The sequence below is a fragment of the Atractosteus spatula genome (assembly GCF_055471065.1).
Source record: "Atractosteus spatula isolate fAtrSpa1 chromosome 10 unlocalized genomic scaffold, fAtrSpa1.hap1 SUPER_10_unloc_1, whole genome shotgun sequence".
Lineage (NCBI taxonomy): Eukaryota > Metazoa > Chordata > Actinopteri > Semionotiformes > Lepisosteidae > Atractosteus > Atractosteus spatula.
Window position 1 is genome coordinate 1,823,623 of NW_028296612.1, and position 26,355 is coordinate 1,849,977.

The 26,355-nt window shown below is 51.2% G+C and overlaps 2 protein-coding genes across 2 annotated transcripts; both read right to left on the reverse strand.

Moving 5' to 3' along the window:
- Positions 1-2,133: 2,133 nt before the first annotated feature.
- On the reverse strand, positions 2,134-9,542 carry LOC148813381 (uncharacterized). Its single transcript, XM_088907976.1, has 7 exons — positions 9,503-9,542; positions 8,517-8,601; positions 8,029-8,096; positions 6,165-6,494; positions 3,946-4,224; positions 3,566-3,850; positions 2,134-2,501 (listed from the first exon to the last, which is right to left on the reverse strand). Exons 1-7 carry the CDS (start codon positions 9,540-9,542, stop codon positions 2,134-2,136), a joined length of 1,455 nt encoding a protein of 484 aa, XP_088764102.1.
- Positions 9,543-21,223: 11,681 nt separating this feature from the next.
- LOC148813382 (uncharacterized) lies at positions 21,224-25,959 on the reverse strand. The gene is made up of 2 exons (XM_088908337.1): positions 25,429-25,959; positions 21,224-23,357 (listed from the first exon to the last, which is right to left on the reverse strand). Exons 1-2 carry the CDS (start codon positions 25,835-25,837, stop codon positions 22,561-22,563), a joined length of 1,206 nt encoding a protein of 401 aa, XP_088764463.1. The 5' UTR covers positions 25,838-25,959; the 3' UTR covers positions 21,224-22,560.
- Between the last annotated feature and the right edge of the window lie 396 nt (positions 25,960-26,355).

The following is a 26,355-nucleotide window of genomic DNA, read 5'->3' on the forward strand; positions in this document are numbered from 1 at the left end:
CGGCCGGCAGAGGAATCCTACTCCGTTGGGCCCCTGAGCAAGGCCCTTAACCTCAGCTGCTCTAGGGGCGCTGTACAGTGGCCGACCCTGCGCTCTGACCCCCAGCTTCTTTCTCTCCCTGTCTGTGTGTCTCCTGGAGAGCCAGCTGGGGTCTGCGACAAGACCAATTCCTCATGCAAGAAATTGTATAGGGTTAATAAAGTGACATTATTATTATTATTATTATTATTAATAATTATAATAATTACGAGTAAAAGGCTTTGACAAAAGATCCATGTGCGGTTGTATCTGGTTATGAAACACGCTGCCGGGTTGTGTCCTGGCGATATGCAGTCCCTGGCGCCGTGTTTTGAGTTTGCTGGTCAAAATATTTATAATAATATACATGACACCAGTCCATCACAGGACACACACACACACACCCTGGAGAGGACACCAGTCCATCACAGGACACACACACACTCACACACCCTGGACAGGAGACCAGTCCATCACAGGACACACACACACTTCCTAAGTTCCTCAGTGCATTATTTCTTGTGTCTTTTTTCAGGTTCTCATTTTTTACATGCAAGTTTTTTCTCCTCAAATTTGGCACCTCATTTTAACTGGATCTGGAACTGACCAGCATCTGTTACGCGCACCAGTAGAAATAATTACATCCATTGTTCAAAACAAAAGTATTCATTTGGCTCAAAGGCTAGGTTCAGAAAATACTAGTTATGATAAGGAATTCCTTGCATTTAACACCTTTCACCCAGATAGTAACTGATATATAGAAGGGTATATACTCCCCACTGAACTGCTACCACACCTGGGAGACGCACAGTAATCATACTTCACCAGCGGCCCCAGCTGGGAGATGCACAGTGATCATTCTGCATCAGTAACCCCACCTGGGAGACGCACAATGATCATTCTGCACCAGCAGCCCCACCTGGGAGACGCACAGTGATCATTCTGCACCAGCAACCTCACCTGGGAGACGCACAGTGATCATTCTCTACCAGCAATCCCACCTGGGAGACGCACAGTGATCATTCTGAACCAGCAACCTCACCTGGGAGACGCACAGGATTACTCTGCACCAGAAGCCCCATCTGGGAGACACACAGTGATCATTCTGCACCAGCAACCCCACCTGGGAGACACACAGTGATCATTCTGCACCAGCAACCCCACCTGGGAGACGCACAGCGATCATTCTGCACCAGCAACCCCACCTGGGAGACGCAAAGCGATCATTCTGCACCAGCAACCCCACCTGGGAGACGCACAGTGATCATTCTGCACCAGCAACCTCACCTGGGAGACGCACAGCGATCATTCTGCACCAGCAGCCCCACCTGGGAGACGCACAGTGATCATTCTGCCCCAGCAGCCCCACCTGGGAGACACACAGAGATCATTCTGCACCAGCAGCCCCACCTGGGAGACGCACAGAGATCATTCTGCACCAGCAGCCCCACCTGGGAGACGCATAGAGATCATTCTGCACCAGCAAAAAGGGGGCTTTGCAACGGCTCCGTTTCAACCAAGAAATCATCGCCCCCCTCCGAATTTCAGCCGCACAGATTTTCCCCTCTGGCGCCGGCCCTGCTGAAGGAACTAACATGCTTAACGCACATTGTTTAGTTCCAAAAGACAACGGGTCTTCTCATGTCAAACAGGAGATGAGGACGGATCTTATGTCGCTGCAGCACAGGGGAGGGTCTGTGCTTCTTCATCTCCTGCGTCTCCGACGGCACCAGCAGTGTGCGTCTCTCCTCTCCCTGACTCTCTCCTCTCCGGCTGTGCCTCCTCCTCTCCCGTCTCTCCATCATCACCAGCAGTGTGCACCTCTACCCTCCCAGACTCTCTCCTCTCTCGCTGTGCCTCCTCCTCTCCCGTCTCTCCATCATCGCCAGCAGTGTGCACCTCTACCCTCCCAGACTCTCTCCTCTCTCACTGTGCCTCCTCCTCTCCCATCTTTCCATCATCACCAGCAGTGTGCGTCTCTCCTCTCCCAGACTCTCTCCTCTCCCGTCTCTCAATCATCACCAGCAGTGTGCACCTCTACCCTCCCAGACTCTTTCCTCTCTGACTGTGCCTCCTCCTCCCCCATCTCTCCATCATCACCAGCAGTGTGCACCCCTACTCTCTCCTCTCTGACTGCGCCTCCTGCTCTCCCGTCTCCCCATCATCGCCAGCAGTGTGCACCTCTACTCCCCCAGACTCTCTCCTCTCTGACTGTGCCTCCTGCTCTCCCGTCTCTCCATCATCGCCAGCAGTGTGCATCTCTCCTCTCCCAGACTCTCTCCTCTCTCGCTGTGCCTCCTCGTCTCCCGTCTCTCCATCGTCGCCATCTCTGAGGGCAGAGAACATCGCAGGCCTGTCTCCTGCCTGGTTCTCTCTCCTGGTCTTTCTATAGTACAGACCAGCCAGGACTCCCAGGGCGGACAGGACAGTCAGGACAGGGATGAGGATGGAGAGGACACGGGCTCGTCCTGGAGGAGCTGGTCCTGTGAGACCGGAGGACAAGAGAAAGACAATAATAATAATTCATCATAATCCTCGTGAACTTTCTGGCTTCAAGTTCTTTCCCCATAAGAATAAATGGAATAGAGGCAGGTTAGAGACCGCCAGTTAAACAGAATTTGTGGTTCACTTGCAGCTACCAAATACAGTACAGAGAGGTCAACTGTAAGGTCAGGTTATGTTCCTAAAAAATAACGCAACGTCCAGCAAAAGGGGAATTAATATCCATAAAGAACAATGTAATGAGCTTGAGATCTGATCCCAACATACAGTTCAGATATGGATACCGGGGCGGAGCTGTGGCTCTGTGGCTGGAAGGGTTTGCCAGTTCGAATCCCGCGGTCGGCAGAGGAATCCTACTCCGTTGGGGCCCCCCTGAGCGAGGCCCTGAACCCCAGCTGATCCAGGGGCGCCGTATAAATGGCTGACCCTCCGCTCTGACCCCCCAGCTTCTCTCTCCCTGTCTGTGTGTCTCCTGGAGAGCCAGCTGGGGTCTGCGACAAGACCAATTCCTCATGCAAGAAATTGTATAGTGATCTGATCTACATGGGTAAGTAACTCACAAAAAACTACTAGTAACTGGTAAATAGCATCACCAGCTCCCTTCGAACTGCCGTCTCATCGAAAACCAATAAAGTCAGAGAGAGTGCATAGTGGTAAAAACTCAACTTTCCCTTTATTTCAGGGCGAAAGGATTTATAAACTAAGTTCACGTGCAACAGCACAACCGTCGACAGGAAGGGGAGACATAAGCGTGGGGACGTTTTCCGGGAGTGCCAGGCCACATGCGGACAGCGGATGTGAAAATGTAGTCCTGAGGGGCGTTTCCCCAGTTGGCAGGAACTACAACTCCCATAGTGCACTGCCCCCCCCCCTACACTGTCCTGATTGAGGGTGTAGTTCCACTGCAAGTGCTGAGCTGCCATTGCAAGAGCTGCAGAGACACGTCGCTCAGCCATTGGAGAGGGATTCAGGCCAGGCACGAGCTACACTCCACGTTTTGTAGGTGCATTCTGAAAAAAGCTCTCGGATACCAGAATTTACTCACCTCCCACGGTGACAATCACAGTGCTGATAGTGTTTCCTTGAAGGTCCCTCACAGTGTAGTTCCCCTGATCAGCTGGAGTGAGGGGGCGCAGTGTCAGCGAGCTGTTCTGCACTGACACTCTGTCTCTGTACTGGGGGACACAGCTGGCTGTGCTGTTCTGGACAGAACACACTGAGGTCCAGTTTCCACCTCCTGCAGGGTCAAACAGCACCTCCACCGGCTCTCCAGTGAACAGGGGGACAGACAGAGAGGCTCCAGGCTGCAGGGTGACAGTGTCTCTGTGAGCTGAAAGACAATCAGGACAGAGGATGATATACTGTAAGAACCCCCTCTGTCAGGAGTGTAGACCCCTCTAGTGACCCTACTGTAGACCTGCTCACCTCCCACAGTGACTGTCACAGTGCTGATAGTGTTTCCCTGAAGGTCCCTCACTGTGTAGCTCCCCTGATCAGCTGGAGTGAGGGAACGCAGCGTCAGAGAGCTGTTCTGCACCAACACTCTCTGCTCGTACCCGGGGCCAGGGAGCCCTGCGCCGCTCAGTAAGACCCTGGGAGACTGGGCAGATCCTCCAGGATCAAACAGCACCTCCACTGGACCAGCAGTGTGGAGAGGGAGAGAGAGAGAGACACCAGACTGCAGGCTGCGGACTTCTGAGCGAGCTGAAAAGGATAGGTAGAAACCTGCTGAACATGTATTTTGACAACAACACCCTGAGTTTGGACTGCGATCAGCTTCATTTTGCATTTCAAATGCAATTTCACAAGCACACGCCCCAGGCACGTTAGGTTCAAGTTACGGTTGCACCACAACTCAATACATTCGCAATTCACTTCAAATGTTGTTTTGGTTTGATCCAGTCTGTCCTCATCAAAGGGAGAAACTAACTTTTTACACCTTTTAATTCTTCTTTGAACGAACAAACACATCCCCAATAAAGTCATTAAGCCAGCCACCTTGCCGTTCTTGGTGAAATGGACAACTGGAAAAACAGATGAATTCTTTCGGGGGGGAAAAAGCACATTTCCTGCCATCAGATCTTCCGATCAGTTTTAGGATGTTGGAAAAAACGTTCCCTCTCACCTCCCTGATACTCTCACAGTGCCTCACGCCACCACTAGGTGTCGGTGTCGGTGTATGAGAAAATATCTCAGCTGCGATTCCTCTACACGAGTAACATGAACACATTAATATGCTCTTCTGTACAGAGTCGATATCTGAAACACACAGAAAGTACAGAGCAACTCGTGATGGATTCGTGCAAACCTGGAACATGCTGGGACATGTCGAGAGCTTCTCTGCGTCTCCTCGGACAGGACAGCGGCTCACTTCTCCGAGGACTGAGCCCGTCACCAGAGGTCTCACAGATGGGAGCCGTACTGACATTCCCGAACCCCCTGCACGCAGAGTTATGAGACCCCTACGTTAGTTCCGCCTTAGCTCAGCCTTACGGACCAGTTTCCAGCTCGGCACTTGACCCGATGTCCAAGGGAACTTGTTATTTTACGAAACTCCTGATTTCCTCTATCGGGAATCCGCAGGTCAAAAACGTTCTCCCTTGGCTATTGGGAGCTGGATGAGTTAAACACGGAGCCAGATTCTCATGCGTTTTATTACGGGAAGGGAGAATCGGGCAGCAACACTGGGCAGTAGTGTGGGTTTCACTGGCTGGTCAGGAGACTGACCTCCGAGATGCCCTGTCTTTGAATAAGGGTAAAGTACATGTCGTCTGTCGTGTTGTTTAGTTGTCGGTGTCATCGTCATTCTTCAGAAATGTGTGATCCACCCAGTTGGCCTCCGATGTATTGCTCCCTTGCCGAAACTGTGCCAAAGGATAAAGATCTCGGATGCCTCTAACTATACTGACCATTCGGCTATATTCCTGGCAACACAATTTGGGAATTCTGATGGTCAATTTAATTATTGATTATTGATTATCCCCACTCAGTGCTTTCTATATTCGTAACCCCCATCTTTGTAATAATAATAATAAAAATATTATTATTATTAATTGCTTACAATTACATAGAGCTTTTCTGGACACTCCACTCAAAGCGCTTTACAGGTCATGGGGAATCCCACTACCACCACCAGTGTGCAGCCCCCACCTGGAAGATGCGACGGCAGCCATAGTGCGCCAGAACGCTCCCCACACAGCAGCTCTCAGTGGGGAGGAGAGCAGAGTGATGAAGCCAGTTCAGAGAGGGGGATTATTAGGAGGCCATGATTGGGAAGGGCCAGTGGGAAATTTGGCCAGGACGCCGGGGTTACACCCCTACTCTTTTTCAAGAAACACCCTGGGATCTTTAATGACCACAGAGAGTCAGGACCTCGGTTTTACGTCTCATCCGAAGGACGGCGCCTGTTTACAGTCCAGTTTCCCCTGTCACTATACTGGGGCATTAGGACCCACATGGACGGCAGGGTGAGCGCCCCCTGCTGGCCCCACTAACACCTCTCCCAGCAGCAGCCTTAGTTTTTCCCAGGAGGTCTCCCCTCCAGGTACTGACCAGGCTCACACCTGCTGAGCTCCAGTGGGGGGGGGGGGGCTGCCAGCTGTGAGTTGCAGAGTGATCTGGCTGCTGGCCATATAAAAACATACCTAGAATGACAAGGTCCACACTCTGAAGCAAGCGTCTGCTCTCTGTTAGGAGGTAACACGCGTAGATCTGGCCATCGGAGAAGGTGGTGTGGTGGACGGTCAGAGAGAAGTCCCCCTGGCTGATCTTCTCTCGGGACATCTCGGCTCTGTCCTGGAACCCGTTGTCAGGATAGCCCTTCCCGCCCACGAACTCGTAGACGCGGTAATCCAGGGTTTCCCAGAAAACCTGGAGCGCGTCTTCAGGGATCCCAAGGCTGTAGGGTTTTCCGTCGCAGGGCAGAGTGACCGAATCCCCGAATTTCGCCGCCACCGGGACGTGTTCCGAGGAGACTGGGCGATGGGGGAAAGCAAGCAAGAACATGGGAAAGAATTTCGGAATAAATTCAATCCCATCCCTCCGTCTTCTGATCACTATTTCCAAGTCGGAGTTGCCGGGGATGTCAGAGCCTATCCCAGCATTCAACAGGTGCAAGGCAGGGTACAGACGTCAGACACACGCTGGAGCAGACAGACACTGCTGGGGCAGACACACACTCACACCCAGAAGCCAGTTCCACCCACCAGCGTGCATCTGGACTGGTCAGAGGAAACATGGGACACCACTAACCACTGCACCCAGTATATCCAACAGTACATCCAATCTGGAGCTGGTGGGCTCAGGGACACTTGCACTGTCCCATCAGCCAACAGGAAAGAGGATGAGGCTCATCTAAATGAGGGGTCTCCAACCCTGGTCCTGAAGAACCTCAATCCAGTGAGAGAAGTAGTCTGGGACCCCAGTCCAGTTAGTCCAGGGGTCTGTGACCCTGGTCCACTTAATACAGGGGTCTGTGACTCCGGTCCAGTCAGTCCAGGAGTATGTGACTCCGGTCCAGTCAGTCCAGGGGTCTGTGACCTCTGGTCCAGTCAGTCCAGGGGTCTGTGACCTCTGGTCCAGTCAGTCCAGGGGGTCTGTGACCCCGGTCCAGTCAGTCCAGGGGTCTGTGACCTCAGGTCCAGTCAGTCCAGGGGTCTGTGACCCCGGTCCAGTCAGTCCAGGGGTCTGTGACCCCGGTCCAGTCAGTCCAGGGGGTCTGTGACCCCGGTCCAGTCAGTCCAGGGGGTCTGTGACCTCTGGTCCAGTCAGTCCAGGGGTCTGTGACCCCGGTCCAGTCAGTCCAGGGGTCCGTGTCCCCGGTCCAGTCAGTCCAGAGTGTCTGTGACCTCTGGTCCAGTCAGTCCAGAGTGTCTGTGACCTCTGGTCCAGAAAGTCCAGGGGTCTGTGTCCCTGGTCCAGTCAGTCCAGGGGTCTGTGTCCCTGGTCCAGTCAGTCCAGGGGTCTGTGTCCCCGGTCCAGTCAGTCCAGAGTGCCTGTGACATCTGGTCCAGTCAGTCCAGGGGGTCTGTGTCCCCGGTCCAGTCAGTCCAGGGGTCTGTGACCTCAGGTCCAGTCAGTCCAGGGGTCTGTGACTTCAGGTCCAGTCAGTCCAGGGGGTCTGTGACCCCGGTCCAGTCAGTCCAGGGGTCTGTGACCCCGGTCCAGTCAGTCCAGGGGTCCGTGTCCCCGGTCCAGTCAGTCCAGGGGTCCGTGTCCCCGGTCCAGTCAGTCCAGAGTGTCTGTGACCTCTGGTCCAGTCAGTCCAGAGTGTCTGTGACCTCTGGTCCAGAAAGTCCAGGGGTCTGTGTCCCTGGTCCAGTCAGTCCAGGGGTCTGTGTCCCCGGTCCAGTCAGTCCAGAGTGCCTGTGACCTCTGGTCCAGTCAGTCCAGGGGGTCTGTGTCCCCGGTCCAGTCAGTCCAGGGGGTCTGTGACTTCAGGTCCAGTCAGTCCAGGGGGTCTGTGACCTCAGGTCCAGTCAGTCCAGGGGTCCCCAAAAGCTGACTCACCTGATGAGAGAATCAGCAACAGAATCCATGTGGGTGACCTGTAATAAGAATAACAATAACAATAATTCCTTCAATTTAAGTGGACGCTCCACTCAAAGCGCTTTACAGGTCATGTGGATCCCCTCCAGCCTCACCAGAGTGCAGAGAAGAGGGATGAAGCCAGTTCAGAGAGGGGGGTTATTAGGAGGCCATGATTGGTAAGGGTCAATGGGAAATTTGGCCAGGACACCAGGGTGACACCCCTACTCTTTTCGAGAGACGCCCTGGGATTTTTAACGACCACAGAGAGTCAGGACCTCGGTTTTACATCTCATCCGAAGAACGGAGCCTGTTTACAGTCCAGTGTCCCCCGTCACTATACTGGGGCATTAGGACCCACACAGACCGCGGGGTGAGCGCCCCCTGCTGGCCCCCACTAACACCTCTCCCAGCAGCAGCCTTAGTTTTTCCCAGGAGGTCTCCCCTCCAGGTACTGACCAGGCTCACACCTGCTGTGATCCAGTGGTGTGATCCAGTGGTGATCCAGTGGTGCTGCCAGCTGGGAGCTGCAGGGTGAGATGGCTGCTGATTCTGCTGTAATGAAGAAAAGCAAGATTTTACACGAACTGGCAAAAACTGGCAGCTCAGGAATCATCTGGAATACTCTGACCCTCAGTTTGGAGTTACTGTCGGCTGTGGATGGAAGATTCATGTGCTACCATTGTCTCATAACACTTCTCTGCCTCTGAGCTGAACTAAACGTGCGCTCCAGAAATAAAATATCTGTTAATACAAAATCATATTATTTGATAACAAAAATGACAAAATACCTGGATTAGAAACCAGAAAGATGCTGTCAAAGTGCTCTCTTTTCTCCTGCCCAGCTCTTCAATCACTTCCACTGAAACCCCTGGACACTGTCACACTGTCATCACAAAATATCACCCAGAAACGGAAACAACAGCTAGCCGATACCCTGGCTCCTCTCCAGACACAGCTGGGTGAGCTCCTCCAGTCAGGACAGGAGGCTCCTCTGTACACAGAGGGTGGTGGGGGTGGGGAACAAGCTGCCCAGCCCTGTGGTTGAAGCCGATACCCTGGCTTCTCTCCAGACACAGATGGGTGAGCTCCTCCAGCCAGGACAGGAGGCTCTTCTGTACACAGAGGGTGACGGGGGTGGGGAACAAGCTGCCCAGCTGTGTTGTTGAAGCCAATACCCCGGCTTCTCTCCAGACACAGCTGGGTGAGCTCCTCCAGCCAGGACAGGAGGCTCTTCTGTACACAGAGGGGGGTGGGAGGGTGGAACAACAGGCGGAGTTACAGGTCACCCTCTTCATCATCGTGCACATGGGCCTTTATCTGCAGGGAAAGTTCAAATCGCCCCCTGAGCCAACACCAACTGGCGACAGACACTGGGGTCCTGGTTCCCAAGGGGACGAGCAGTCTCCCAGACTCGGATCTCTTGTGTGTCCCACAGTGGGACCGCACCACTCACATGGATCACCCAACAGCGCCCCCTTCTGGTACCAGCTCATAATGCACACTTGCCAACATCTTCCTAGTCTTGAGTGATCAGCAATCAGATAATGGGATATCTGACAAGTAACTGGAACTTGAACTTTATCGTCATATGTACTGGTACAGTGGAATTCTTATTGACAGGAAGTCTCTCGATTGTTAAAACAAGTGTAAAACCACAAAGTGCAGACAGTGCATCAAAACAATATACCGTACAAACAGTAGACAATGTACAAGTCAACAGTTTGAATGCAACGCAGTTCAGGCGTCTGTGAAGCAGAAGTCTCTCTTTCATATGCATATGACAGTCCGGCCTGCAAACCACCAGACTTAAAAAATAAGTAGCTGAAGATGGTCCTTTATACCTTAAAACACAGTTTTAAACAAAACATTCTAAACAAACGGTAAGACAGCAACACGTGCCAATTAATTATATCTAAGTTACAGACTAGACAACAGTTAGTTCTTTTCATGTTCTGGGTGTGCTTTCCAAATACATGCCCCTTATCTTACTGACCGAGGTCAGGCAGCATCTTGATATACGTATTTGAGCACAAAGCCTACTTCAAGCCTCCGGAGTGCATAGTTTGCAAAAGTACAAAAACAAGAAATGATATGTAGAAACCAAGGGATTCGAGCCTGAAGTGTCTGTGGCCACTTTTGCCCGGGACAGAACCGGGCCTTACAGCACCAGACAGAAAACACCTGCCCGGGACAGAACCGGGTCTTACAGCACCAGACAGAAAAACTCGCTGGACAAGGGAGCCTACTGCACTGGGACAGATACTCTGGGATTAGAGAAACATTCTTCCCTAAACTCAGAAATCTAATCCCAGAGTTCCCACACCTGCCAGAATCACAACGGGTCCCAATCCTACTGGGAGAGGGAGGAGGGAACTCAGTTGATCAGGCAGCCCAGTATGTGATCTCCTGTCCCAGCCTGAGGAACAGTGAGTCTGTCTCCCAATAATGCTCCAGCCGCCTACAGAATATGGCAATATTTTATAATACGTCTTTGTTGTAAATGTCTGGTATATGTCTGTAGATTTTATATTATTGTTATTTTTTGTTTTGTTTCATGTGAATTTCATTATTTCATTTGCTTTGGCAACACTGATTGTGCCCATCGGTCATGCTAATAAAGCACCTTGAACTGAATTGAATATGACTCTCTCACTTCCCAGGTGACTCTCTTATCTCTTCAACAGTGAATGCAGATGGATAAATATCAATTATAAATATCAATTATCAATTATCAAGCAGGACTCTCAAACCCTTGGACTGTACAATATCAGTAGATACAGTAGGAAAACCATTATAAAGCAGTGAAAAAGACTGGGAATTCAGAGTCCCTCACCTAGTTCAGAGCTGTGCTGGAGAATAAATGTGACACACCCCGCACAGTAACCCCCAACTTTAGGGCGTTAGTTATCTGCTGGCATAGGAAGCTGGTGTCAGGGCTAGATTTCTCTCACACCACCTACTGTAGTGTTACAATAGGAACTCTTACTCTCCACAGTACACAACTGGACACAGGCAAAACAGACGTGAAAGGCGATCTGGTATCTCTTACCTTTTGGCCCAGACGTCGCTGCAGCTGGGCTGTTTCAGCATGATGTGGCCTGGCTCCAAAGGGCGTGTGCGTATACTGTTCATTCCAGCGGTCCACAGGGAGCCCTGTTTTCAATACAGATGAGCTGCAGTCATTTAGCAGGCGAGCTCTTTATTTTGGTTAGTTCGTCAAGCGAGTCGTTCAGTCATTTCCGTGCTGGATTTCAAAGAAAAACGAGACCCCCCCCCACCCCATCGTGTCCAGTGTGCACCTTGAGCACAAACACAGTACTCGAATTCTCCGATCATCATGTCATCACTCCGCTCGAGAAATCCGCCCCTTGTCCTTCAGCTCTGCAGCAGCACTGCGATCGGGGATCTGTGCAACATTTCGTTTTTTCTCCACGCAGATACCAGGCGAAAGCTGAGAATGCACCGCGTCCCTCCTGCAGACTGGCGTGATTTATTTTAATAACACTGTAACACAGCGAGCCCCGTTAAACACACAGCTCGTAACACGTCTACATTCCAGAAATGACCGCGAACAGACCCTCTGTTTTCCCAAAAGAAAAAGGATTAAAACGCGTTTGAATATGTTGGAAAACGATATAAGCAAGTCGAAGAGTTGGTCTCCGCCCGAAAAACAGCTCAAGAACCGCGTCCCTTCCAGGGCGAGGGCAAATAAAGACGATAAAGAGAAACGCCATTTTATCACCTTACCGATGAAAATAAAAACTCTTCAATGAAACGACATCTGCAGCAACTCCTGTGACTTTTTCTTAGCAGCAGATTCAAAACAACCAACGAGTCTGGCCAAGAGGAGCGTCAGCAAGGGGACATGATATTCACTGCGCCCCCTTAATCAGGAGATGGGGGAATAATAATAATAATTTTATCTATAACCTTTACAAGTATCTTCTTAAAGCACTTTAGTTAACATGAATAAGGAGTTGACAAAATCTATAGAATCAAACGCGAGGGTTTAGAATGCAGGAAAAAAGGTTATGTGGTGCTACACTACATTCTGTAATTTTGTGTTACTCTATGTGGTGTCACACTATATTGCGATACGCGGTGTTATGCTATGTGGTGTCACACTATCCTGCGTCGTGTCGTGTTGTGTCTGATATCTCCACACCTTCGCTCAGCGGTGAGGAAGACCAGGATCATGGTGGTGCGACTGGGGGGGGGGGTTCTTCTACAGCGCACTGTAGCACCCGGGGGTCCGCGCCGCTGCCCACTCAGACACAGGCCCACCCCTCCCCAGAGCTGGCCTCCTCTGGTCTCTTCTGGTGTGTGCTCTCTCTCTCTCTCCAGCTCCTCGATGATGCGTAGTTCTGATACTCCTAGAAGCCCCTATGAAAAATACCCGGTGTCTGTCTAATTGAGAAATAATTTGGGCAGGGTGGCACAGTGGTTAAGTTTTGCTGCCTGGCAGCGCTGGGGCTCTGGGTGCGATTCCTGGGGTGCTGTCTGTGTGGAGTCTGCATGTTCTCCCCCACGGGCACGTGGGTGTTCCTGCTGGCGCGCCAGCTTCCTCCCACAGGAGACATGTTGGTGGGGGTACTTTCTTTCTGGGAAAACTGGCCCTGGTGTGTGTGTGTGTGTGTGTGGGGGGGGGGGGGCGGCCTGTTGCAATATGCTGACGTGCCATGACAGGGTGTAGTGTGGTGCTAGCGACACGTGGTGAGTCAGGTTAGCATGCTAGCGTTATTTTTTTTTCTCTTTATGACACTTTCATGTGCCGATCTTATTTCTGTGAATATTACAGCTGTGTGTTACATTCATAACAGTATTGCACAAGTGTAATGCTTAATGCATTATACAGTTTAGCCCTGTGTTGTATTTTGCTAAGCAGGAGAGACATTGAGCATGTTTTATGTCCTATAACGAAATAAAATCACAAACCTCTACCTAGTGTCCCTGGGTGTTCATCTGACACAACGCCACAAAAGCCCTATCATGCACTGTGATGGGAGCACTGTCATCACAATAAGAGCTGTAATACCGAGATGTCTTTTGCTCTTTTCATGTTTCAGGGTGTAGAAAAAAGACTTTCATACGCCAGACATACACAATATACGTATGAAGATAGTTACAGCTTCAGCTTGCTTTGTGTTTAGATAGAAGGCAGCTCAGCTCTGATGTGGCCTCTGCTGCAGTCTGGGGTGTTCTGGGTGACCAGAATGTTAGGCCTCTGAAACGGGTTGTCTTGGTTTGTTACGTTATGTAGCGTCTTGTCATAGAAATCAATATCTGTTTTAACCAAGTGTGTCTGGATTATTGCTCCTCCCACCCAAGCTGTGCCAGAGAAAGAATTCCCATGTCTCTAGTTATACCAACCGCTCGGACATATGGCTAGAGATCACTTACAGTACAAGTCGGGGGGGGGAATGAAGAATTATTTTATTTATTGACTAAATCGCTCAGTCAAATCCTGATTTTCACCAGTTTCGTACCTCCCCTTTGTAACAATATGTATAGATTTTTTATTTACAGTATGTACAGACAGCAGCAGGCTCCTGCCAAACATTTTCCCAGGATCCCTCACTCCCAGGTCAAGGTGAAAGGTCAGTCCCAGAGGGGGTTGCAGGGTGCAAACACATCGGCCGTACCGGTTATTGCCAAACTGACCCCCGAGCCACTGAAAGCAATGAGTCTCATTTCATATACTTACAGTAGTATAGAACCTTTTCACACCCCAATAATACACACAGAGGGAGAAAGCAGTGACATGCAAACCTATTCTTCTATTGGACATGTGACTGAAGTGTTAAATATACCTTAGGATAGTTCAGGTAGGTACAGTAGCTGCGTCAGCATGCGTAGCCTGCAAAGGCACAAGTAAAAGGTTTATTTCCCTGCTGAAAAGAGAAGAAGTTTAGATTATGGGACCTTCTTCGGGTGTGAAACGTTTCCTTTCTTCTCTTAGTATGGAATAAAGCTTTACTGGTTCCTATACCTTAAGGCGACTTCGGACGCAGACAGCGTGCCGTTGCCCGAATGTACAGTCGACGCTCCTAGAACAAGCGTCCCCAGTCCCGGTCCTGAAAGAGATGGTCGGTGTCCGTCTGGGGGTTTTTAGGAGTCTCTTGGAAAGCTACAGCGCCCTTCATAGCAAGTAAGTATCCAAAACTGAGACTCCTGTTCAGCCGGCTCTATACCGATACACCTCCTGTAGCAGACCCCACTCTGAAACGCCACGGATTCTGCCTCCTCCTCTCCCGTCTCTCCATCATCGCCAGCAGTGTGCGTCTCTCCTCTCCCTGACTCTCTCCTCTCTGACTGTGCCTCTTCCTCTCCCGTCTCTCCATCATTGCCAGCAGTGTGCACCTCTACCCTCCCAAACTCTCTCCTCTCTCGCTGTGCCTCCTCCTCTCCATCATCGCCAGCAGTGTGCACCTCTACCCTCCCAAACTCTCTCCTCTCTCACTGTGCCTCCTCCTTTCCTGTCTCTCCATCATCGCCAGCAGTGTGCACCTCTACTCCCCCAGACTCTCTCCTCTCTCGCTGTGCCTCCTCGTCTCCCGTCTCTCCATCGTCACCATCACTGAAGGTAGAGAACATCGCAGGCCTGCCTCCTGCCTGGTTCTCTCTCCTGGTCTTTCTATAGTACAGACCAGCCAGCACTCCCAGGGCGGACAGGACAGTCAGGACAGAGATGAGGATGGAGAGGACACGAGCTCGTCCTGGAGGAGTTGGTCCTGTGAGACCGGAGGAGAAGAGACAGATAAAAATGAAAAATTCTTTTATTATTCTTCACTTTTCTGGACTCTCCCCTCAGAGCTCTTCCCAGGTCAGGGGGATCCCCTCCAGCCCCCCCAGTGTGCAGCCCCCACCTGGATGATGCTCCAGTCCACTCAGCACACAGCAGCTCTCAGTGGGGAGGAGAGCAGAGGGATGGAGCCAGTTCAGAGGGGGGTTATTAGGAGGCCATGATGGGTCAAGACCAGGGGGGGAATCAGGCCAGGACACTGGGGTGACACCCCTACTCTTCTCCAGAGACACCCCAGGATTGTTAATGAGCACAGAGAGTCAGGACCTCGGTTTGACGTCTAATCCGAAGGACGGCACCTGTTTACAGTCCAGTGTCCCCCGTCACTATACTGGGGCATCAGGACCCACACAGACCGCAGGGTAAGAGCGCCCCCTGCTGGCCCCACTAACACCTCTCCCAGCAGCAGCCTTAGTTTTTCCCCAGGAGGTCTCCCCCTCCAGGTACTGACCAGGCTCACACCTGCTGAGCTCCTGTGAGACGGGCAGGGAGTCCAAGCAGAGGGAGAAGGAAAAACAGCTCTTGCCGGGCTCAGATGCTGGGTGCTTTTCTGTTTCGAAGGAAGACCACAGGTAATATATCATTCAGTTGAGTTCCCAGCATACAGCTCGGACAAGGGTATATATATGTACCTATAGCTCACAAGAAAAACCAATACATAGACATAGATAGTGACACCAACTCCTTTTGATCACACCTCGATCCACTGACCAGTATTAAGAAGGCAACTGTCTGACAATCTACGTCAATAGCACTGTCTACAAGAAGAAGGATTTTGAATGTCAAATTTCGATCTTCACCGCATTTTTTTTCCATTTCCAGAAACAAGTAATCCATGAAGCGCCTACGTTTCTGGCTTTTGGTGCCTTGCCTGGAGAATTTCTATGTCGGTGTGAAACAACGGGGCGATTCCTACCGCTTCTAGAACATGTGTATGATGACCATCCTGAGGGGTGTTTCCCCATTTGGCAGGGACTACAACTCCCATAGTGCTTTGCGCCCACACTAGGGCGTACTTCTGTTTCAAATGCACAAGAGCTGCAGATGCACATCGTTCAGCCAGATTTTACTCACCTCCCACAGTGACTGTCACAGTGCTGATAGTGTTTCCTTGAAGGTCCCTCACGGTGTAGCTCCCCTGATCAGCTGGAGTGAGGGGGCGCAGTGTCAGCGAGCTGTTCTGCACTGACACTCTGTCTCTGTACTGGGGGACACAGCGGGCTGTGCTGCTCTGGACAGAACACACTGAGGTCCGGTTTCCACCTCCTGCAGGGTCAAACAGCACCTCCACTAGCTCTCCAGTGAACAGGGGGACAGACAGAGAGGCTCCAGGCCGCAGGGTGACAGTGTCTCTGTGAGCTGAAAGACAATCAGGACAGAGGATGATATACTGTAAGAACCCCCTCTGTCAGGAGTGTAGACCCCTCTAGCGACCCTACTGTAGACCCGCTCACCTCCCACAGTGACGATAGTGTTTCCCTGAAGGTCCCTCACTGTGTAGCTCCCCCGATCAGACGCCCTCGGGTCCTTGCAGACGCATACAAGCGAAAAATAAAACCGGCCGCTTCCATACGAAAGACACCGTCTTCATCGAAATCGTTCATCAGCGCAAATAAAAGCCGCTATAATTGGATTCGCGTTCAGATCACATTCAAACCCGTGACTAATTCCACTTGTGTATCGCGCTAGTAGTCTCATCTGGTATACAAAAATGCCCTTTTTAAAATTAAAAACAAGAACATCCCGTTATACATAAACACGAAACAAAGTAATAGTTCTATATTAACGTGACCAACATATTCATTTACGGATTCAATTAATTGAAATGCTCTGACTCGTCTAGTAGTCCGTGCTAATTAGGACAGCAATGCTGAGCCCTTTGTGTCTTAAGCACAAGTTCAGCTGGTCTCCAACTTCACACAAATTAAAAACAAACTTCGATAAACTGCAACACGTCTCCCCTAAGTGTTCAGAAGACTTGTGCAGACACAAATGTATATATTGTACATACAACCGAAAAAACGTTCGCTTACATCTGAAGGATCTCCGTATGAATCTTCGTCATTTATCAGTGCAAATAAAAGCCGCTTCAGTAGGATTCGCGCTCAAATCCAAACCCGCAACTGCTGCTCTCGTTTGTGTCGTGACGAATTGCACTTGAGTATCGCGTTAGCAATCTCGTACACTCATCTGGTATAATTCAGCATGATTGACCCTCTTAAATTAAAAACAGGAACATCCCGTTATACATAAACACAACACAAAGTAATAGTTCTATATTAACGTGACCAACATTCATTTACGGTTTAAATTAATTGAAATGCTCCGAGTCAGAGCGTCTTGTACTTCGTGCTAGTTAGGACAGCAATGCTGAGCCCTTTGTGTATGAAGCACAAGTTCAGCTGGTCTCCAACTTGACTCCGCACGGGTTTTGGTAGCATTGAGCTCAGAGCTGTAGCTCTTCTCCAGACAGCAGCGTGCTCCCCGAGAGCTCGTTAGAACCGACCCACAGGGGTCAGTATGAAGTTTGCGCTGAACACTGTACATCACCCACACGCCCAGAGCCCAGCCAGCTCTGCTGTGTTCACGACAGGACCTCCGCTCTCTCTCCTGTGATCTGATCCGACAAATGACGTTTCCCTCCGGCCTGGACCACGAAACGCTCTCACACCACCTGGGTGAGATCGCACCCCGGCCAATCAAGAGACTTCGTCAATTAAGCAATTAAGAGTCCAGAAACTTTATTGAAAACGCAAGTTCAGTTTCTGAAGAATACATCTGACAACAGTCATAATTTCGTTTGAAAAGGCACTTTATCTCTGTAACAATTATAAGAACCAGCAAACAGTACGTAAAACGTGCATTCAGCTTAAAAAAATAACATTTCCTAAAAATGACTTTTGATCTTTTTAAAACAACGCAGGGCAGAGCTGACCGTGCGATCTGCTCTCTTAGAGAATTGCAGAGTAAGCTTATTCATATTTAAGTTCAAAAATGTTAAGATGGGTCTGTACCTGGTCGAAATATGTGTCCAACGCAATACGTACATCGAATTAGAATTGTAGGGCATTTCAAAATGATAAATCTCAGTTCTGTACATGATATATCTCACGAAACAAGTCATTATATGAAAGATGGTATAATTTCACATCATTTCAAGTATATAAATCCGTTCTGTACATGACAGAAATATTTGTCTAATGAAAAAAGTTATTCCATTAAAGCTGAAGCAATTTTAACGTCATTTAAATATATAAATCGCAGGTCTGTACGTGATATATCTCACGAAATAAGTCATTATAGGAAAGATGATAGAATTTCATGTCATATCAAAAATAGAAATCCGTTCTGTTCTGTGCAGTGTTTTTGTGCCAGCGGCACCTATTTTTCCTGTTGTGAAGTTGTGTGGTGCTGATGTGCCAGCGAGTGTGAATAATTTACTTTTCCTGTTGTGTCGTTTTTGTATACCAAATTAAAAAATCCATGAACAGGGAATAAGCCATCATGAACAACGCCTCTCATCCGCTTCATGGGACTGTTACTGGGAAGCGGAGCACCTTCAGCACCAGACTGCTCCAGCTCCGGTGTTCAAGGGAACGTTTCCGCAGGTCTCTCCTCCCGGCGGCTGTCAGGGTGTATAACGCTGCCCTAGGCTAGGACTGCTAGACCTTCATCCCCTCCTCTATGGACAGCATGTTTACTCCATTGTACTTTTTGGACAATCAGTCTGTATAAACCTATGCACACTTTGCACATATTTTATTGTTTTTACAGTGACTATGATCAGCACATTTTGCACACACCTATGTATTCATTTATTTTATATTTATTTTGTTTTATAACTACTCTGATGTCTGTTTTTGCTTGTCTTGGGCTGGACTGCTGTAACACATCAATTTCCCTACGGGATTAATAAAGTCTTATCTAAGAAACTCCTACTGTTTTACATGTTTTACTTTTTGTTTGGTAGATGAGGTCTAGAAAATTTCTCCCGATTTTCTTAAGTCCAAAAAAAAACATCCTCAAGTGTTTTTTTACAGGGGATTATCGTCAGTGGATCGCTAGACAGATATTTCTGAACTGCGGCGCAGTACTTCAGCTTCTCAAGGGCCCCCTCAAGCAGACACTAAAAATGTTGTCTTTTTTGAAGGCAGATGGGTTTTAACTCTGTGAAACACTCACGCAGTTCAGCTGCAAAACAATACGATAGAATTACACAGTATCGCCTCCGCTCTGCTTTCTTAGTGAGCCAATCAGGAGCTTCCATTATCAGCATCTCTGAAACCAATCAGGCGGGTTCATAATCGCCCGTCTCTGCACCAATCGAGCGGGTCTGTGGCCTTCTCTGCGAGCCCATCAGGAGAATAAGACTCACTGGACTGGGGGACCCCTGAGCTACAAGACTCACAGGATTCAGGGTCAGTGTCTGATTCTGTAGGAAACGTCTTATCGAACTGCTGCACAAGCCTATTGCAAAGGGACACGCCGTTCAATAATTCTTCAAGTGCGGTTTGGAAAAGGCGCTTCTTTACACAAAGGGTGGTGGGGGTGTGGAACAAGCTGCCCAGTCCGTGTGGTTGAAGCCGATACCCTGGCTTCTCTCCAGACACAGCTGGGTGAGCTCCTCCAGGCAGGACAGGGGGCTCTTCTGTACACAGAGGGTTGTGGGGGTGGGGAACAAGCTGCCCAGTCCGTGTGGTTGAAGCCGATACCCTGGCTCCTCTCCAGACACAGCTGGGTGAGCTCCTCCAGTCAGGACAGGAGGCTCTACTGTACACCGAGGGGGGTGGGGGTGGGGAACAAGCTGCCCAACCTTGTTGTTGAAGCTTAGCCAGTTGTTTCTTGATAGACGCCAGGCTAGGAGATCCTCAGATCAATTAACTCCTAGCTAATGAGCAGGACAGATTGGCCGAATGGCCTCCTCTCATTTGTAACTCTTGATATCAGTGATATTTTTGTCCCAGTGGGGCAGAATCTTCCTCTCTGTTGCTCCAGCCTGGCCTGTCTCCCTCCACCCCTTCAGTCTGTTTCCATAGCCCCAGAGCAGAGAGCACCCACAGGGCTTCAAGACAAGACACCCCTGTACTCTACCGCTGCGCCCCACAAACACACACTGACTCATCTTCTGCCCTGAGATTTTTCTTTTTTACTTTTTCTTTTAAAAAAAGAGAAGTCCACGAGCCTGTGTGAGAATTCCACGCGAGCTGTCTTTAAATTCTCACGTAGAAACACCTGCGTCTCCACCAGATCTCGGAATCCTGGGCGCGTTGTCTCCCTCCGGTGGCCGCAGGCGGTACTGCTGGCGCGGTGGAGTCTGTGAGCAGTGCGACAGCTGACCCGCTGTGAAAGCGGACGGGAGTGTCTCCCTCTGGTGGCTGCAGGCGGTACTGCTGGCGCGGTGGAGTCTGTGAGCAGTGTGACAGCTGATCCGCAGTGAGAGCGGACGGGAGTGTCTCCCTCCTGTGGCCGCAGGCGGTACTGCTGGCGCTGTGGAGTCTGTGAGCAGTGTGACAGCTGACCCACAGTGAAAGCAGACGGGAGTGTCTCCCTCTGGTGGCCGCAGGCGGTACTGCTGGCGCTGTGGAGTCTGTGAGCAGTGTGACAGCTGATCCACTGCGAGAGCGGACGGGAGTGTCTCCCTCTGGTGGCTGCAGACGGTACTACTGGCCTGGTCCGATGCACACAGGACATGAGTACTATAGTCACAACTTCAGTTCAGAAACTTAAGCTTATATCCGATTCATTATTTTACAGTTCGGTTTTCTTCAACATTAATCAACTATATTTGTCAAGTTTTATATTTCTCTTAAAAGGTATGATTTTCTCGTCACGTCCCCGGTCAGTCATGTGGTGCTGAAATGTCATACAGTCAGTTCTCAGTCCGGACGACGGGTTTGTCAGCGCTGGAGAAATAAACCCCAGAGCCTGGAGGAGTCAATATAAGAGTGGGGGGCGGGGTTATTGTGGGGAGGGGCCACATGGGGGGGCGGGGTTACTATGGGGTTGGTTGGGGGTTCTTGTGTGGGCGGGGCCCATGAGGGGCACGGTTATTGTGGGGGTGGGGTTCTTATATGGGCGGGGCCCTGGACAGGGGGCGGGGTTCTTGTGTGGGTGGGGCCCTGGCCGGGGGGTTGGGTTCTTGTGTGGGCGGGGCCCTGGATGGGGGGGTTCTTGTGTGGGCGGGGCCCTGGACAGGGGGCGGGGTTCTTGTGTGGGCGGGGCCCAGGGGGGCTGGGTCTTGTGTGTAGTGGTGGCGGTAGGTTGAGGTGATGAAACAGCTCCCTGACTGTCCCGCGCCAACAGACACACAGAACCGGCCTGACTTTGAAATTAAAGGAAAAGGTGCCGAAACTATCAGCCAACAGTCTCTTCACTGTCGTTCCTCTTTAATGTTTCTTTGCAAAAAAATGTTACACAAGAAATAATTTCCTTACCAATGAAATTAAAACAATTAAAAAAAAGAATATCAATCATTGTTTTAAAAACCTTTACACTTTACAGACCACTCCTATAACTGCAGGTGCTGGCCCTTCCAAACTGGATTAGACAGGTGGTTTTAACTTTAAGTATATATGAAACACCTTTCCTCAATTTCAGACTTTTTCTTTTCTCTTCAGTGGATTTTAAAGTAGCTTTTCTCAGCTCTCAATTCCAGTGAGGATTTGCTGGTGCATTTCTAAGCTACCTGCCCGACTTAAACTCTGACTGCACTGACTGCAGCTGAATCTGCAGCACACAGACTAGGACACGATGCTATAAACAGTTCCACGAGTATGTGGACGAACAGCTTCTTCCCCTTTGTTAATCCAGCTTTCCTATAGCCTGTATTTTCTAACTGCTTCTTCCAATTCAGGGTCACAGGGGAGCCAGAGCCTATCCCAGCAGGCAATGAGCACAAGGCAGGGTACACCCTGGACAGGACACCAGTCCATCACAGGACACACACACACTCACACACCCTGGACAGGACACCAGTCCATCACAGGACACACACACACACACACACACACCCTGGACAGGACACCAGTCCATCACAGGACACACACACACACACACACCTTGGACAGGACACCAGTCCATCACAGGACACACACACACGCACCCTGGACAGGACACCAGTCCATCACAGGACACACACACACACGCACCCTGGACAGGACACCAGTCCATCACAGGACACACACACACACACACAGTCTCACACAGGGCCAATTAACCCACCAGCAGAAGGAAGGAAACCGGAGCACCTGGAGCAAACCCACACGAACACGGGGGGAGAACATGCAAACTCCACACAGACAGCCCCTTCCCGTTCCTGGAACCGCCGCTAGACGGCACGCGATTCTCGATTTGGAGCAGCCCCGAGCCGATCGCTCGTCACGAGTGCTCCCCCCTCTCCTTCGTCAGGCCCCTAGGCCCTGTGCCTGCAGTGCCTCATGGGGACATCCGGCCCTGCTTCCAGCAGTCAATATCACACCTCGGTATCAGGAGGCTGATGGGACACTAAAGCAGCCCCCCTTTCACGGGGTCTGAATCGCCCCGCCCCCCGGGGTTGGCGTCGCCTGGAACCGAACCCGGGAAATTTCGCAGGCCCCCTAGGCACTGTGCCTCATGGGAAATCCGGCCCCGCTTATAGCGGTCAATATCACACCTCAGTATCAGGAGGTTGATGAGACATTAAAACAGCCCTCTCGCCCTCGGGGTTGGCGTCACGGCCCCGCAGCCCCGGAGGCCTGGGGGCCCGGGCGGGGCCCGCCGGCGCCGTGGAGGAGCCGGTGGTTCTTGTAGTGGTCCGAGCGGCTGAAGGTCTTGCCGCAGTGTCCGCAGCGCAGCCGCCGCTCGCCCGTGTGGATGAGCTCGTGGCGCCGCAGGTTGCCCAGGCGGCCGAAGCCCCGGCCGCAGAGGCGGCAGCCGAAGGGCCGCTCGCCCGTGTGGGTCAGCCAGTGGCGCTTCAGGCTGCCCGAGCGGCTGAAGCTCAGGCCGCACTGGCCGCAGGCGAAGGGCCTGCGCGCGGGAGGAGGGCCCGGCGGCCGTCCCGGGGGGCTGCCCGGCCGGCCGGCCCCCGGGTTCGAGCCCCCCCGGTCGGCCCTCTCCTCGCCGAGCCCGCCGGCCGGCCGCTCCGCTGCGCGGACCTCGGCGGCCTGTCCCGCGCCCAGGTCGCCCCGCTCCTCTTCCTTCTGTCCTCGGACAGAGACGGACTCCGCTCGGCCGACGCTATGTGGAAGAGCGCCGGCGCCCTGCCCGCTGGGAACGTCCCGATCCCCAGTCGGCTGACGGCAGCCGGCCACACCCTCGGGTCTCTGCTCGTAAGGGCCACCAAGATCTTCCACCCTGCTTCTGTGCTGCTCCCCGAGTTGCTCCTTCCCCTCTGTAGACGGGAGCTCCGTCTCCTGCATCCAGCCGGAGCCCCACCCCTCCTCCTCCTCCTCCTCCTCCTCCTCCTCGCTGCGCTGCTGTTCAAGAGGAGCCCCGTCCCCAGCGTCAGGGAGACCCCCGGCCTCCGGCCCTGAAGAGACAGGAGAAGAGCTCAGTTAGCGTCAACCGGGGCTGTCTCGAAAAAAGGAACTTCTCCGGGCGTAGACAGGCGCGCAAGTTCCACCTCAGCAAAATCGCGGTACGCAAACATCACCAGCGCTGCACTGCTTCCCGGCCATTTGCACGGGAGACGTCGAGCACGGACGTTAAAAAAAAACAAGAAATCTATTCTGGGCGGTGGCTCTGCGGCTCCGGATCTGCGCCTGGGGCTGAGAGGGTTTGCCGGTTCGAATCCGGCGGCCGGCAGAGGAATCCTACTCCGTTGGGGTCCCTGAGCGAGGCCCTGAACCCCAGCTGCTCCAGGGGTGCTGACCCTGCGCTCTGACCCCCAGCTCCTCTCTCTCCCTGTCTGTGCGTCTCCTGGAGAGCCAGCTGGGCTCTGCGACAAGACCGATTCCTCCTGCAAGAAACTGTATAGGGCCCATTAAAGTGATCTTCTCTTATATCTGGCTCGACACGGCACAGTTATAAAACTGAGGCATGTAATGTTTACACGAGACCAGAACAGAAATAGCGTACCCATTAGAGCAATTCTATCTGATCTAAGTTTAGTATTATAAATAACTGAATTAAGAGAGGTGAACTCTACATTACATTAGATACTTTACAGTACCAAGTTGACCACATCAAGACTTTAATAGCAGACCAGCACAAAGCACTAGATACGCCTTGATATTCACTTTATTCTGGAGATAAGTCCAGGACAGCCACTTTTAGGCGCTATAGAAAAATAGTTACTGTTATGTACAGAGCACTAGAGACACCCCCATATTCCCTTTATCCAAAAACCAGAATATCACCCAGACAGACCAGTATACACCTTGATATCCACTGTATCTTGCACTGCACAACACAACAGAATTTCCAGCATCCAGACAGATCGACAGAGCTGTAGCACTGCTGCCGGTGGACAAGAAACGCCACTGTTCAGAACACCCGGTTAACTGTTACTCTCCAGCAACTCCCACTGGGCGACGGCACCCATGAACCCATGCTCTTCAACTAGGACGAGCTGGCGTTCTGCAAGCTCTTCTCTGAAAACGACAGCCCCGTTAAACGTCATTCCGAAAACACAGGCGTAAAACCATCCGCGCACGCCCTTAGCGTTTTTTCTCTCCAGCAAGCATGAAGAAATCAAACCATTTCTCCCCCTGCGTGCCCCACTGCATCCAGAGACCGAACATAACATATCATGCAAATATTAACGAAATAAAAATTAATAACGCGAAATTCTAGACGTGTAAGAACCGGTTGTGTACTTGCTAATAAGAGAATGGCACACCACGATAATTCCTTACGCCCAATTACTTGCATGATACAAATGTTGTAAAAAGCTTTCATTTAACCACTAAACGCTGATTGAATTACTTAATACTAGACCCAAACTAATTTTATTAAGTTAAAATAGAAACACTGGAGCCCGATATTAATAATATATTCAATACACAGGCTACAAAATAGTCTACGATAAATTGCTCGGGAATAAGCTTTTATTTTAAACACTGTTCCGCTGAAAATGTTTACTTTCTACGGCAAGAAAAAAAGGTAACTCATCAGTATCCAAATGCATTATATATTTATAGGATTACCGCTAACTCGCCTCGATAAACAAAAGACTGCGCACAACGAGTGCATTTCTAACACTACTTAACTACACGAAATGCAACGATATGGAGTCGACGTTGGAGTTAAGGGATCGGCGCCCGGGGCTGGGAGGGTTTGCCGGTTCGAATCCCGCGTCCGGCAGAGGAATCCTACTCCGTTGGGCCCCTGAGCAAGACCCTTCACCCCAGCTGCTCCAGGGGTGCTGACCCTGCGCTCTGACCCCCCAGCTTCTCTCTCTCCCTGTCTGCGTGTCTCCTGGAGAGCCAGCTGGGGTCTGACGACAAGACCGATTCCTCATGCCAGAAATCGTATAGGGCCGATAAAGCGATCTTTTAAGATGCAGACCCACCCAGGTCAGATTTCGGTCAATAATCCTGGGGGCTACGTTTTCACAAGTCACACAAAGAGACAGCATTTATTCCACGCGAATCACTTACACCCGCCACCCGACAGCTCCAGCTCCGCGTCCGTTTCTTCCTTGACTTGTACGATCACCTCGCAGGGAGGCGTGTGTCCGAGGCGATCCGTCTGCCCCAGGTCTCCGTCTCCGCCCGATCCCGCCGCCTGCTCCCAGACCCGCAGCCTCCCCTTCAGGGTCTCGATCTCCTGCTTCATCTGCGCGATCTCACCCCCGAAGCTGCCCTGGAGAAACTTGGTCAGGGTGAACGCCACCCGCCTCACCAGCATCCCCGAGCTCCGGCGGACTTGGTCCCGAAACGGGTCCCCCGATGCCGAGGCCGGGCCGGTTCGGAAGATGTCCGCCACTTCGGAGACGATCGCCCTGAGCAGCACCTCCATGCACGACTCGATCTCGCTTTCCAGCGCGAACAGACAGTCCGTCGTCATTTTGTTTTATGAGATAATCCCGGGGCCGATGAGGACGGGTGTCTCTCACGAAATCACGAACATGTACACAGGTCTGAAAAGGGGGAAGAGGCGGCCCTTTGTCGTGCCCAGGTATCACCCATCAGAGCTGAGCGATCTCTCCACCTCCACCCGTCCGAAACCGGATTTCCGGGTTGTTGGGCACTTCCTTAGCGACTGTTGCTATGCATGACAGGCAAGCGGAGGTGTTGTTATCAAACGATAGCGCTCAATCCGATTTCTCACCCACTTGTACTGCATTCCCAGCAGCGATGGTTTTACACACGCTGAGACGTACCAAAAACGAACAGGACGTCTATTACAGGTCTTACAATTTCCTTGAACACAGTAGAAATCGGGCGGAGATGTCACACTACCCGTTGTTAAGCATGCCCCAAGTCCCCAGCGGCGACACGCAGGGTGTAGGCTTTACATTCAAAATCATGGCTATGACGTTCCTTCCGTACTGCCACAAAACACGACAGCGTGGAGGTGCAAAA

Excerpts from the sequence above, each read along its gene's own strand:
- LOC148813381 (XM_088907976.1), bottom strand. The coding sequence starts at position 9,542 with ATGAGCTGGTACCAGAAGGGGGCGCTGTTGGGTGATCCAT. Across the intron at positions 8,097-8,516 it reads ACACCACTGGATCACAGCAG|GAATTATTGTTATTGTTATT; the intron begins GTGTGAGCCTGG and ends CTTAAATTGAAG. Across the intron at positions 6,495-8,028 it reads GTTGCTGATTCTCTCATCAG|TCTCCTCGGAACACGTCCCG; the intron begins GTGAGTCAGCTT and ends CCCATCGCCCAG.
- LOC148813382 (XM_088908337.1), bottom strand. The coding sequence starts at position 25,837 with ATGACGACGGACTGTCTGTTCGCGCTGGAAAGCGAGATCGAGTCGTGC. Across the intron at positions 23,358-25,428 it reads GGAGCTGTCGGGTGGCGGGT|GGCCGGAGGCCGGGGGTCTC; the intron begins GTAAGTGATTCG and ends CTGTCTCTTCAG.